At 40.0% G+C, this 14,839-nt stretch overlaps 1 protein-coding gene across 2 annotated transcripts in view; it reads right to left on the minus strand.

Annotated features, from left to right (window-relative positions):
- septin8a (septin 8a) overlaps positions 1–14,839 on the minus strand; it is a 37,204-nt gene that overhangs the window by 14,703 nt on the left and 7,662 nt on the right. For both annotated transcript variants that reach the window (XM_005727762.2, XM_005727761.2), the window contains exons 2-6: positions 13,406–13,520; positions 12,932–13,127; positions 10,569–10,755; positions 3,681–3,842; positions 1,577–1,673 (exon numbers count right to left, since the gene is read on the minus strand). In XM_005727762.2, coding sequence (XP_005727819.2) covers positions 1,577–1,673; positions 3,681–3,842; positions 10,569–10,755; positions 12,932–13,127; positions 13,406–13,520 — 757 coding nt within the window. The remainder of the gene's footprint in view (positions 1–1,576; positions 1,674–3,680; positions 3,843–10,568; positions 10,756–12,931; positions 13,128–13,405; positions 13,521–14,839) is intronic.

Here is a 14,839-nt window from a genome sequence, read left to right on the forward strand (position 1 = left end):
CTCCCAAGAAACCCGACGTCTCCACGGGCAACGCATTCATGCCAATATCCAGGCATACATCCAGGCTCTGCACGCCTACAAACACAATGTATGAAGCTAAAGACGAGACATCGTTAACGATAAACTGTCTGCGTGCGCACAGAGTAACTGTCAAAACGATCTCCATACTTCATTTTAATGTCACTCCGCATAAAGTGACACTGTCAGCTGTGGAGGGCATTCTGCATTAACGGGTAAAAATAAACAGGAAAACTATGGGATGCACTCGCCACTCTGCCACGTGCAGGAAACATCCTTCACCAAGGATACTTAACTGAGTAAAACGTCCTTAACAAACAAAAAACAAATACAAAAACAAGAACAACAAAAAAAAAGTGAGTCCAGCTACTAGTTTTTATTTTTATTTTTATTAAAAATGAATCATATGATTCAGAGCTTTGTCAGTCCTATATTATTTTTTACTGTACATAAGAATTCAGTCATTCCTGCAGGTTACTTTTCTTTCCACTGGCTTTATTGTTTTTCTCATTCTACTTTCTCAAATACAGAGTTACTGCCTGGTATGACTTTTAATATTGCAAAACATCCACATGAACACCCAAACACAGGCACAAGGACACTGAGTCACCTACTTCCTCAGATATATAAAAATAAACAAAAGATAAAAATCCCACATGACCGATTTCAGCCACATTCACAGCACAGCGAAAACAAGAAAATCAAGCAAACTTATAAAACGGCGTAACAGCAACTGTACAACAGTTCAGCATTTGTGCCAATATCCCAAACAGTCACCTGTCACACATTAGGTACGCCTATTCAAACGCTCAATAATGCAAATGCCTAATTAGCCAATTACAACTTTTACAACTTAGTACTTTTAAGTAAAGAGACAAGGTCAAGATGCATTAGAAAGGGGAAGAAAGGTCACTTAGGCAACTTTGAATGTGGCATGGTTTTCGGTGCCAGAGTGGTTGTGCTGAGTAATTCAGAAACTACTGATGGTTCAAAAAAGAGGAAATATCTGATGACTAGCAGTGCTCTAGAAGAAAAGACCTTGCTGATGTCCGAAGTCAGAGGGGAGTGACCAGACTTCTTTGAACTGATAGCAAGGCAAAACTAATAATCATTCACTACAACCAAGGTATGCAGAAGAGCATCTCTGAACACCCTGAAACCTTGAAGCAGATGGACTACAGCAGCAGAAGAGCACACAGGGTGCCACTCCTGTCAGATATTAATCTGCACAGGCTCACCAACACTGGACAATGGACCGTAAAAAAAAACATTGCCGGTTGTGACTAGTACTTTATGGAGTATAACCATTTTCTCTAACTGAGGATATATAATATGTGGTATTTTACAAGAAAAAAAAACACTCTTTTTGTAGTAGTCCTGAAAAATTAATCAAACAAGAAATGATCCTTTAACCCTTTATTGACCGGCCCTTCAAATTTACCTGTAAAATGAGCCCGCCGGTGGGCCCATGATCAATAAAGGGTTAATAAACCAGCTATTTGATTGTAAAATACAAACACAACATATTGTGGTTAAATTTCTTGTCAGCATCTCTCACCTTGAACGACACCCCAGGGGTACTGTCTGGCCCTCACTGCTTTGTTCCCCACTTTGACTTCTTCCACACTCCCGACTACAGCAAATGGCAGATGGGCCTGCACAGAAAAACAGGTTAGTGTCGAAAAGGTTTTTACAAAAAAAAGTTCTTACTGGTGCAATAAGCAGGGGACCAGGGTACACTGCCCTAAGGAGATTTTTTTTATTCTTCACAGAACAAGTCAATTTTCAGTAGGCTGTGGTGTAAACTGTACTAAAACGAACAGGACGGATAAGCTGTTTCACTGTGTTTGTCTGCTCTCTTATCCATCACAACCAAACCACACCAGTGCAAAGCGTAACCATGTTTACATATGAGCTGCACCAGTGATCGGTTTCACGTTTTAAAACAAAATGGGTCTCCCAACTGCGGCTCAGATGGGAGACCTATTTAGTTGAAGTGATTAAACACACACGCTTTATTATTGCTCTCGGAGCTACTATGCTTCATTAAGACCAACAGTGAGGAGGCATCGCAGGGGAAACATGCCTGACACGCTACCTCAAAAATTAGATGGCGAGTTGAAACCAGCTGGCTGGTTACAGCTCAGAGGAACCAGCAAGCTGGCGAGTGTGGGTGCTGATGTAACCAACTATGAATAGACTGGGATACTGTACAAGGACAGTGCCTCGGAGAACCAAATGCTGTCTTGTTCACCATTTTTGTACATGCGTGGGTGTGTGTTTAAACATTATGATTATACATGAGAGGCATAATAAATTCTGATCTAAAAATAGACAGATATTATCATGAAAATGCACTTGTGCCTGATGCTTCAGCAAAGGTCTGTAGCATACGTTTAATTATAATCCTACTTGTAAGATGAAACTTAAGTTGGAGTAATATCATAAAGTTTATGCACTTTTTAAATTTTTTACCTAAACCAAGGAGGTTACATTTTTGGTAGCGCTTGCGTGTGTGTGCATTCAATTTTGTCATTCTGTCTGCAAACACACTTGCATATAAAAGTCTTGCATGAATTCTGATCAAACTTTGTAGGACTGTAGAGTGGAGTTGTGAAGGTCAAAGTGATAATAATGCTAGACAGAGCCATTTAAAATTATGTTTCTTACTGCTACTGTTTGTATTATTTTGTATAGGTAATGATATATGGTGAATCTAAATATCACGTCACTTTGGGCCTCTTCTTCAAGGTCAAGTAAGGTCAAACTTTCATAAAATGCTTTTTATCTTTTAAACTACGCTTAAAATGTACTGTCTTTGTCTGTATTGACAAGTGATACTGATACAGTGGGATGCAAAAGTTTGGGCAACCTTGTTAATAGTCTTTATTTTCCTGTATAAATCGTTGGTTGTTACAATAAAAAAAATTGTCAGTTAAATATATCATATAGGAGACACACAGTGATAGTTGAGAAGTGAAATGAAGTTTATTGGATTTACAGGAGAATATACACATGGAATCCCCATGTGTATATGGGGATTCCAAATATCACATAATAGTTTGCATCCAAATATCATGTAACATTTGACCTCTCACCTTATATCTTTAAAGAAAGCTTTATGAAGAGAAAGAAAATGAGCTGACTGGTTATATAGAAGTATACTTCAGTAAAATATTATATAATAATACGCAAAAGTTATTCATACCCAGTTATTTATAATTCAATTACCTACTCCTCCATTAAGTTTATATACAAAATAATTAAAAGTAAATAAGGCCCAGAGAGTGAGCTCCCATGGCACAGGTTTGTGCACTCAGAGTGCCTGTTATGGTTATGCTTGCATAGGCAGACTAGTGCAGAACTTCTTTTTAGTTCTTGTTACGAACTAAAAAGAAGAATAGAAAAGTGCCAATCAGTGCAATCAGTTGGTACAACGACATATGATCCTTGTATATAGCTACATACCCACGGTTAGCTAGTGTTCGCAAATATTATAAATATTTTACAAAGCATACAGTCAAAATTGTGAGACTGTAATTCATCTGCATTGAAACACTGACTCTTTATTTATGGTGTTTTAGTCAAAGCATATGTTACCGTCATTAAAACAAAGAATGTTTTGACTTTTTAAGTGTTTTTGTGCCAAAAATATTACTTACATTCATGGAGGCATTGATCTCACTGACAGTTTCGTCATCTGTTGGGAACTGATATATCTGGACGCCGTTGCTCACCAGCTCGCTCATTATCTTTATTTTGAATTTATGAAGCTCGCTCTTGGAGATTGTGTCCGCTTTGGCAATGATGGGAATTATGTTGACCTGCAGAAATAATGACAAAAAAAAAAAGTGAGATAGTTATTAAATATGAGGTGCACTGCACTGTTGTTGCTAATGTGGTGGAGTCTTCCAAAAATGATAATGCAAAGACGTTTTGTGTTACATTATGGAAGCATTTGGTTTAGCCTGGTTTAAACGTTGACATGACAAAACAAAAGGATGCACAGGAAACACTCGAATGTTTTCAGATTATGACAGATTACAGCAATTGCCATCTAACCATCATGAGCAAACACTGCTTAAAAAAAAAATTTAAGCTACATTAAATATGTTGAGGTTTTAAACAGCTGTGTAGCGCATCTATAAGACCATGCACAGTTAACTGAATAGCAAATAAGCCCAATCAGAACCCCGACTGATAAATAAAACAAACAGTGATTATGAAAACAAACTCGGCTCCATCTACAATCAGCAGCAGATGTGAAGAAATAAACGCACAGTTTGTCTGCATTCCTCTGTACGGCTGCATTTCCCAGATCACCAACTGGGAAGATGGCAGGACTCCCACAGATCCACACAGCAATTCCACAGCGTGCCTTAGAGTATGAGTCAGAGCTTGTTAAAAATCAAATTTGAATCTCATCATACTTTGTTGGCTCATTAATTTGCAGCGGGGTGGCCAGTATCAGGTTTTAACCCTAATATAACAAACTAATTTAACTAATCTCGGTGTTATATTTGCTCGCTTCCCACAACTGAGTTTTCCCAGCTGACCAAAGATCATTCCCAAACAGTTAATGTTTGTTCTGAGGGACCAGGAGCGCCAGCTGTGACCACATTAAAGCAGTTCACAGGAAAGATAATCCCTGAAAAAACAGCCCAATATTTTTGGCACTTTGTCATTTAATGTTATACAGGGAAATATCTCTGAGTGTGCAGGTGAGACCACGCTGATACAGTCTGAGCCTTAATAATGAAAACGCTTACAGAACAATATAAAAACACCTAATATGAATGGATCCCATTATTATTGTTTGTGTTACATAATTATGTGGATAATGAGCTGCTTAACTCAGTTTTCATAATGAAGTTCCTGTAATTTCTGGGCTTTGGTGAACAAGAAATTGGTGTACAACACTGCTGTGGAGTCAATTACTCACCTTTTTTAAAGGCTGGATTTATTTATAGATATAACACTGCTATGATAAATTACTTATTGCATGCCGCTCGTAATAGATTAGTTTGAATCATCATGTGTTTATTTTTTCTTGAAAAAATAAACACATGATGACTCTTGGGGACGCTCTGGAGTATTTCCTGATTTTTTTTTTTTATCTGATTTATGGACGCTGCTGGATAAGAAGATTCTGGGAAAGTCGCAATAAATCTACAAATATAAAATTAGATGTTTAGCAAGATGTTTTCAAGCACGCCTTGGAAGCCTAAATAATACCTGATGGCAATAAAAGCAGGAACACAACAAATGTCTCACAGACTTAGATAAGGGTTTAAAAGATCTCAAACCTGCAAGCTGCCACTGACTGTGGATAACGTCACACAGCACTGATGTGAGAACAGCGTAGGCATGGTCTGGAGGACTCATGGTAAGTGGGCAGCATGACGTGTCCTGTCCCATGCACAGTCTACTCAGGCAGCAGCTTCTCTTGAACCAAACCGAGTACTTTCAGTACCACTGTGTGCTATATGTAAGGAGCGGACAATGCCCTGACCTGATTGTGCCAACACTGTTCAAAGCTCATGTGGAAAAACGGTACTACAGGAGTCAGGAAGCAGACTCCTTATTACTTTAGAACCCCAGCATGTAATGTGTCCTTTCAGTAATGCTGCTTCAAGCCTCTCCCTCTATTTTTACTTTGGAAAACATCTCATCTGCCACAAACAGGAAAAACGGTATAACCAAAAACAGCAAAATGGAACCTAACCCAGCCATGTGACAGTGGATTACATCACAAATTAAAAAGGTATTCTTAAAGTTAAGCAGGAGGCATGAATCCTTTCGCCGAATAACCTCAATAAACTCACTCTTTTACATTCTTTAATTTATAAAGTTAAGTAGAAATGTTTCCCATCCGTTAACAAAAGGAGTTAAAACCTTCATTTAAAACAAACGACACTCCTTTCAAACTCCTATCTCTCTTCCTGCCTTCATTTACTAAAAACCACATTTTACTTTACGGGCCTTGTGTGGGGAGGGCTGATTCGTTAACAAGAAAAACACCATTGTCTGGGTTAGACAGAAAAAAAATACACAGACTGAGGGAAAAGCTGTTTCTGGTCTCTTTCCCTGGTTTTTCTGTCAGAGGGGACAGATCTGTTCATTTATCTGTTTCATTTCCAGATACAACTTAAGATTTACACACAATGTAATGATGCTTTCTCTGACAAGGATACAGTGGGGCAAAAAAGTATTTAGTCAGCCACCGATTGTGCAAGTTCCCCCACTTAAAATGATGACAGAGGTCAGTAATTTGCACCAGAGGTACACTTCAACTGTGAGAGACAGAATGTGAAAAAAAAATCCATGAATCCACATGGTAGGATTTGTAAAGAATTTATTCGTAAATCAGGGTGGAAAATAAGTATTTGGTCAATAACAAAAATACAACTCAATACTTTGTAACATAACCTTTGTTGGCAATAACAGAGGTCAAACGTTTACTATAGGTCTTTACCAGGTTTGCACACACAGTAGCTGGTATTTTGGCCCATTCCTCCATGCAGATCTTCTCGAGAGCAGTGATGTTTTGGGGCTGTCGCCGAGCAACACCGACTTTCAACTCCCGCCACAGATTTTCTATGGGGTTGAGGTCTGGAGACTGGCTAGGCCACTCCAGGACTTTCAAATGCTTCTTACAGAGCCACTCCTTTGTTGCCCGGGCGGTGTGTTATGGATCATAGTCATGTTGGAAGACCCAGCATCGTTTCATCTTCAAAGTTCTCACTGATGGAAGGAGGTTTTGGCTCAAAATCTCACGATACATGGCCCCATTCATTCTGTCCTTAACACGGATCAGTCGTCCTGTCCCCTTGGCAGAAAAACAGCCCCATAGCATGATGTTTCCACCCCCATGCTTCACAGTAGGTATGGTGTTCTTGGGATGCAACTCAGTATTCTTCTTCCTCCAAACACGACGAGTTGAGTTTATACCAAAAAGTTCTACTTTGGTTTCATCTGACCACATGACATTCTCCCAATCCTCTGCTGTATCATCCATGTGCTCTCTGGCAAACTTCAGACGGGCCTGGACATGCACTGGCTTCAGCAGCAGAACACGTCTGGCACTGCGGGATTTGATTCCCTGCCGTTGTAGTGTGTTACTGATGGTGACCTTTGTTACTTTGGTCCCAGCTCTCTGCAGGTCATTCACCAGGTCCCCCCGTGTGGTTCTGGGATCTTTGCTCACCGTTCTCATGATCATTTTGACCCCACGGGATGAGATCTTGCGTGGAGCCCCAGATCGAGGGAGATTATCAGTGGTCTTGTATGTCTTCCATTTTCTGATGATTGCTCCCACAGTTGATTTTTTCACACCAAGCTGCTTGCCTATTGTAGATTCACTCTTCTCAGTCTGGTGCAGGTCTACAATACTTTTCCTGGTGTCCTTCGAAAGCTCTTTGGTCTTGGCCATGGCGGCGTTTGGAGTCTGACTGTTTGAGGCTGTGGACAGGTGTCTTTTATACAGATGATGAGTTCAAACAGGTGCCATTCATACAGGTAACGAGTGGGGGACAGAAAAGCTTCTTACAGAAGACGTTACAGGTCTGTGAGAGCCAGAGATTTTCCTTGTTTGAGGTGACCAAATACTTATTTTCCACCCTAATTTACCAATAAATTCTTTACAAATCCTACCATGGGATTCATGGATTTTTTTTTCACATTCTGTCTCTCACAGTTGAAGTGTACCTCTGGTGCAAATTACTGACCTCTGTCATTATTTTAAGTGGGGGAACTTGCGCAATCGGTGGCTGACTAAATACTTTTTTGCCCCACTGTATGTCTCTGCATTAAATTTGATATTAAAAACACAGCCCTGATTTATCGAGCCATGAAAAAACAACGATTTCCAGCTACTGGGATGTTTTTTGTTTTGTTTTTTTAAAAAGCAATTTTCTTGGTTCTGCGTGTTTACAGCCTAAAATCTCATTCTTAAACCCGTCTGTAATCTGTTGAAAACTAACTGGTATAAAAAACTGAATGCAAAAACATAAAATAACTTTGTTAAAGCTAATTGGTTTATTGTCTTGGTTTATGCAAAACAGTAGGCACTTTCTGTGGTCACCCTCCAGATATCCAGAGCCCATAAACATGAAACAAGACAGAAATCTCATAAATGTGCAAAGGTTGAATATTGTTTGGTTTGCAAGGGTCTTAAATGTTGCCTCCAAATCTATCTAGAAAGAGAACCCTGCACACACAAAGTCCATCTGCCCTGTAAAACACAGCAGTGTCACTTCTACATTGCAGTTACTCAACACTGGCTTGTTTTCAGATACAACAGCAAACACACTGCACATTGTGGAAAAATTGCTGGGACAGATCCACTGAGATCAGACTGGTACTCATCGTGAACACCCGCAGCCTCACTGGTGGGTTCTGAATTGTGTAAATCTTTAAGGATAAAAAATAAAGCCTACATTTCTTCCGGTTTAATCCGGAAACACTTTGTGAATGTGTGCAAAAAAATGCTTAAAAGGTGTATATATAAAATGTCTCTGATTGTTACATCAAAAGAAAAAAAATGTTAATCATATGGATCTACATAAAGTTTAGGCTGTGGTAGCTGCTCTGCTACAGTATATTTAGCTCAGGTAAGTTGGATGAGTCAAAGCAGAGGCCATGGCTTGGCTGTGTTCACAGTGCTCATTTGGGTGGTATAAGGAAACAGTTGGCAAACATAGCATGCCAGGTTTTGATCGTTCTGTTGGCACATCAAGACAGCACACGGGCTTGGTGGTCAGCGCCATCGTTTCACAGCAAGGAGAGTCCTAAATTTGGATTTCTGTCCTTTTCTAAAGTTCGTATAGGTTCCTTCACAGGTTAGGTTAGAACTCCTGTATCCCTAAAGGACAGTTTTAGTAAAAATACCAGAAGCACTGGTTTCATTTTGTATTAAAAAAGTACTTTGAAAAGAAAAGAATAAACCCTTGGGTTTTTAAGAAAGGGTTTAATATACTGAATCAAATTTGTTCCTGAAAGCTGAGGACTGAGTTAAGAGCCGTTGCATAAATTATTTATACACTTTTTCTGATGCCATAAAACTATTAAGTGTCCCTGTAGAGCGGCATTTGGCTGAGGTATCTAGTTTTTATTATGAAGAGTATCGAGAGACTTCTGGCAGAGATGGCTTGATTGTTGGCAGGGGAAAGCCAGCAGGGTTGGTCACAAGCTGACCATCTGCTTTATTCTGGATTTATTATTACTGCACCAACAGAAACAAACAGAGACAAAGCTACCACTTCATCAGCTCTACAGCAGTGCTATTAGGAGTTAAATAGACTGAAAAACTAATCGCAACCACTGCAGATCAATCTGAATGATCGAATACAATTTGATTGCTGAACCTTACAGTGTATTGTTTTGGTATAATCTCATACAAATTCACAAAAATTGGCTTATGGCTTCCACATAAAGCTTTATAAGTGAAATGTGACAACTCCTGTGTGAGTTTACTGCCTCACAGCTTTAAAGTTAAACGAGCTCCTGCAGAGCTGAAAATACAAATCTCCTCTTTCACCGTCATTCACTCTCCTCAGGGTTTTGTCGGCTTCATAATGTCTTACAGCTCACCTCCCTGGCTTTTAATAATTTCTTTTATTAAACTGTGAAAACAGGAATAAAATGACAAAATAAACAGATAATAAACAGGCAATGCCCACTTAATACAATGAAAATATAAATAATAAAATAATAAATACAAATGGCTCCAACTTAATGGCTCCAAACTGACTTATCTGGCTTGTCTAACTATGTACACCACAGTGACTCCGCCCCTTTCCCCTTCTTTGCCCCAAGTGCTGTTTTGATGAGATTTTTTTTCCATTTGTTATTTAATGAAGGCAATCCCAACGACTGCATCTCCAGTGAGATACACTCATCACATACAGCAAATCATAGATCCATGGAGCAATAATCTGTGCAGTAATACTCACAACAACAATGAAAAAGCCACAAATCAATGTGTTCCTGAATCTGACTATTGACTGTGTGCTGACCTGCAAACATATACCAAACTCAATCTCAGAGTGAATTAGAGGGTTGTGATGCTGATGTATTGGAAGCAGAGTAGTTTAAACTGACATAAATATATTTTTATAAATAAGAACCTCTCCCTTAAAACACCAAATCAAATTTTTTCACTATGCTGGCTTTTTAGGTGTAAAACTAGTCATGGAGAGGTTCTCTTTCCCCAAATCACAACTATTACAGTTCAAACCATTAATCCTTTTCCACAGAAATAGCCAAATAAGTTCAGCCTAAACACTGCCATGTGAACTCTTCTTGAAATCCTAAAAGATGAAATGGAAACTTGCATAGTCACTGGAACATTTTTGTTTCAACTTTACTCTTCTCTTTTGGGACACAGAGTCCACACCCTGGTAGGAAGATCAGGGATGCCCTCGTTTCAGTGAAATTCAAACCAGTCACACGGAAAGGGAAGTCTGACTTCAGACTAATATTATTCAAACACACTTGCATTTTTCCAGAGGGAAAATATAGATGCATGCTTGTGTGTCACATGTGCGTACCTTGCTGTCCAGTTTTTTCATAGTAACGAGGTCCAGGGACTTGAGGGAGTGTCCTGTCGGGGCAATGAAATAAAGGCAGATGTGGATCCTGGTGTCGTGGTAGTTAAACAGCGAGCGTTTGATCTTCAGCTCTTCCTGGAGATAGTTTTCAAACTGAGTGTCAATGTAGTCAACAATGGGTTTGTAACTGTGGAGAGAGGAAGGGAGAAGAGAGAAACCGTTAGGATTTATGTCTGTGGGTCAAAGCTAAATATTTGTCTTCTTATTCATGCGCTGGTAATGAATATGAAAAGGGAAAGGGGACTTTTCACAGGGAAAGGAAAAGGCACAGATATGTTTTCAGTAACTGTGTGATCTGATTCAATGCCAAGATCTCAGCTTAGAATTGCACAGCTTAGTGCTGCATGAAATTTGTGTTCAGCTTATGGAAGGTCCAATCAAAGAGGCTGCAGAAAACAACGCGTCCTCTCTATCACAGAGCTGTGACCGCTTTCGGAGCCTTTAAGTGTCACCAGTAAATCAGTGAAGGGCACGAACACAAAGTAACACATCGTCGTCTTTACAGCCTTTTCTCCTCGAGCATTTGCGAGAAAGGACAGGAGAGATGGGGAGTGCCTTTAATGCTACACCACTCGCTCACAGCTACTTGACTATACAGCTAAATGTCAGAAAATGTTACTTACATTGCATTAAAATAACACATTTCTGTTGGTTATTGCTCCAGTACAGTTGGTTTCTATAAGCTGTTTTCAATCTTTTAACCACAAAAGCCGGTGACCAGCCTCATTGGGATGTTTTGAATCACATTCACACCAGACTTGTTTATTTGAGTCTGCAGCTTTAACTCGTTTCATTTGGGAAGATGAGAAGAAAACCATTAGAAGGAAGCCACATGCTTAAATAAAAAACTAAGCGAACTGTTGGTTCATTAGTCATAGTAGATAACGTCACACAGTCATAGTCTGGTTCTCACATCAACACTTGTCATTTTCTGGCTATATATCTCTACAATTATGATCATCTACATATGAGATGTTCAGTAAATTTGTTTGTATTGAACAGATGTCTCCAGACGAATTCCTCCGTTTATCTCATGCTGTTATATTTGGACACTGCACAACCAACTCAAACACTGTATGTTTTTCTTGCTCTGGATAGTAGAAGGGCTTGAAAACAACTGCAACCAGTGTCAAACATCTTTAACACCTCCTGAATCCATATTCAGTCACATAGACTTCAAAGTGCCTCGGAGTGACCAAAATGCAACCCAGATGCTCATGTTTAACATGCGTCTGCAAAAGTAAAAGTGATAATGATGACATTTTGTCTTTAGAAAACAACGAACTCTGAGAAACAAGCCCAAAAAACAGGGCTACAAGGACATAGCTGTTTTGTTTCTTTTAGAATTAATAGGAAGCAGTTCCCTTGTGTGCTCTGGAAAGATGCAGTTTAACACTAAAGATGGAAAATCGTGACACAGTCCTGTTACGTTTAATCTAAGAGCTTGAATGTGATTTCTACAAACTCTCTGACCTAAAGCCATTAATTCCAAGTTTTTCCCTGTTAACCATCACCATACACTACTTCCATCTTTTCTAAACATGACAAATAACTGAAAATGACATCATCTTGTCCACTGTTCAACTCCGGATGTGCCACTTCACTGATGTTTTACAACTCAAAAGTGACACATAAGTAGAACAGGAAAAAAATGTATTCCATTCCCTCAGCTTGCAACATGTTTACAGTCATCTGTCCTCTCACTTCACATCCATCTTCAATCTTCTCTGAGGAATGCACAAACTGTGACCTTTTGAAGCTCTCTCAGTGTGCCGTTACACTCCGCTGCAGGCTCTGTCCTTCGCCATGTTGGTTTAAACGGTCTACAGAGAAAGCTGCTATCAAAGAGCGTGAGAGTGCTGCTTCCTGGCTAGGCCACAACAAGTACACTTCATTCCACAGCTGAATGTTAAAATAAACAAATCAACAATTTCCTCTTTATTTCTCCAACTTCCTTCAATTTCAGCCTTCGGAGACACCATAAAAGATGCAGAAGTCTGGACTGACAGTGGTTTGTGTGTCTGGGTCAATCGTTTGCCTACGTAAGCATCTTTTCATTAAAAATGTGTCAATGTCATTTTGGAGCTTGCCGATTTTTGGGGAAATACTTACAGGGAAATCTGCTTTTACAACAGACCAAAGGAAATCACAGTCAATTCGTTTTTTTTACTTCTGCTTTTGGCTTATGGGATAATGCAGAGATATATTTGTGATCATCATTGTTCGTTTTTGTTGCTGGTTACCAAGCAGGTCTGGATACTTTGTGAGGCACTCTGGGCTGCATGTATGTGCACTTAGCTCACCTATCCTCTTTGTTGATCTGATCGCCGAAGCCAACCGTGTCAACAATGGTCAGTTTGAGGCGGACGTTGGTTTCTTGCAGGTCGTATGTTCGAGGCCGCAGATACACGCCGTTCTGGTAATGGCTCGCCTCTTCGTTCTCAAACATGGTGTTAAAGAGCGTGTTCATTAACGTCGACTTTCCGATACCAGTCTCCCCTGTGAACGGTCGGAAGCAGAGAGGGAGATGGAGAAAGAGAGAGTGCGTTAGCATCACTTGGGACTACTTCATCAGCTTTCAAACATCGATTTCTATTGCTGTAACAGAAGTGTAAGCCAGTGTATTACGTTCATGTCAAGAAATACAACACAGTGCTGCTGTTTGTTATTTATCTTTGTAGCTAAACATTTCACTCAGTGCAAAGTAAATCAACACGAGGGCCAGAGGGACTCTGGAGAAATGTACAGTAGTTACACATTCTCTGTCCGATACTCACCTACACATAGGATGTTGAAACAAAAACCCTGCGTGACCGATTTGCTGACCAGCTGCTCAGGGAGGCTGTCAAACCCAACATGGCCACCCAAACTGAGGTTACGCTTCTCTTCATTCTACAGGACACACACAAAAAAAATATATATATATATATCAGAAGTGTGGCGGATGTCAGGAAAACACATGGCCGAGTCATTATTCAGAAGAGGATGGCACAGATACTGAAGCGCTCACATTCCAATGCGAGGAAACATCAAAGACCTTCTGCTCATTCTGCACATGTAAAATCCATCACATTATGATTTAGGTAATCGGGGCCTGCAGTGAGGATGAGCTTCAAGAATAATCACTCAGAAGCACAAAGAAGAAAGACATGCTTTAACAGACAGAGGAAGGAAGTGATTATATTTGTATGGAAAATGGAATAAGGCACTTGAAAACATGCAAGATGCAAGTTAGCAGCTTGTTTTATAGAAAACCCCAATGTGGACATTTCAGAACTCCACCAGTCCACCTATTCTCCAAACAAGCTCATGATCAATTTATCAGTTATTACACACTATAATAGAAATATATCGTTAATAGTGGGATGATAACAGCAGGTACAGAAGAGGCACCCGGGCTGCCTTATCTGCAACACCTTCGTCAGGTTTGATCTGTGGGATCCCCTGCCACTTCAAGAGCAGCTGGGAGATTTAATCCCTCTACTTCGAACCTCCGCCCTGCTGGAGGTGCATTGTGCACCTCTAAAAAAAGGAGCACCCACAGGGCATCCTTATGAGAAGGCTAAATCAGCTCAACTGACTCATCTCACCGTTTAGGATCACAGGGATATTTCAGCAGGTTGTATCAGTGATCTTGCTCTTTCAGTCGTTTCTCAAAGCTCATGACCATCGGTGACATAGATCGAACAGTAAATCGAGTGCTTTGACTTCTGATTAAATTCTTTCCCCACTGCTGAGGTGAAGTAAGATGCCCACAGATGTCCAAAAAAACAGCCACGGAAGTATTTAACCTAAAACACAAAAGTTAGCAATGCACGACAAACTAAAAACCACCAGAAAAAAAAACAACAACAACAAATCAGGAGGGTTGTAACCTTTTTTCACATTTGATCTAGCTCATTTAACCAATCTCAGCCAAAGAAGAGAGTTAAAGCTGTACAAGAGGGCCAGCACCTTGAGATGAATAGGGCCACCCGATCTCATCTGGCTGAGCCACGAAGGACTGCATACTTGAAAGCTGAAGTCACCAAGCACAGGCAGCTGAGAGCAGAGCACAGCCAACAATACAGAACTGAGAGGTGGAGGCAGGCTCCAAATACACAGAAGATGACTTTTAAACCTAACTGAACTGCATAATACAGGCTGGAAAGTGTGTGTGTGTGTGTGTGTGTGTGTGTGTGTGTGTGTGTGTGTGTGTGTGTGTGTGTGTG

The sequence above is a fragment of the Pundamilia nyererei genome, unplaced genomic scaffold (assembly GCF_000239375.1).
Source record: "Pundamilia nyererei isolate P.nyererei 1_Seehausen unplaced genomic scaffold, PunNye1.0 scaffold00026, whole genome shotgun sequence".
NCBI lineage: Eukaryota > Metazoa > Chordata > Actinopteri > Cichliformes > Cichlidae > Pundamilia > Pundamilia nyererei.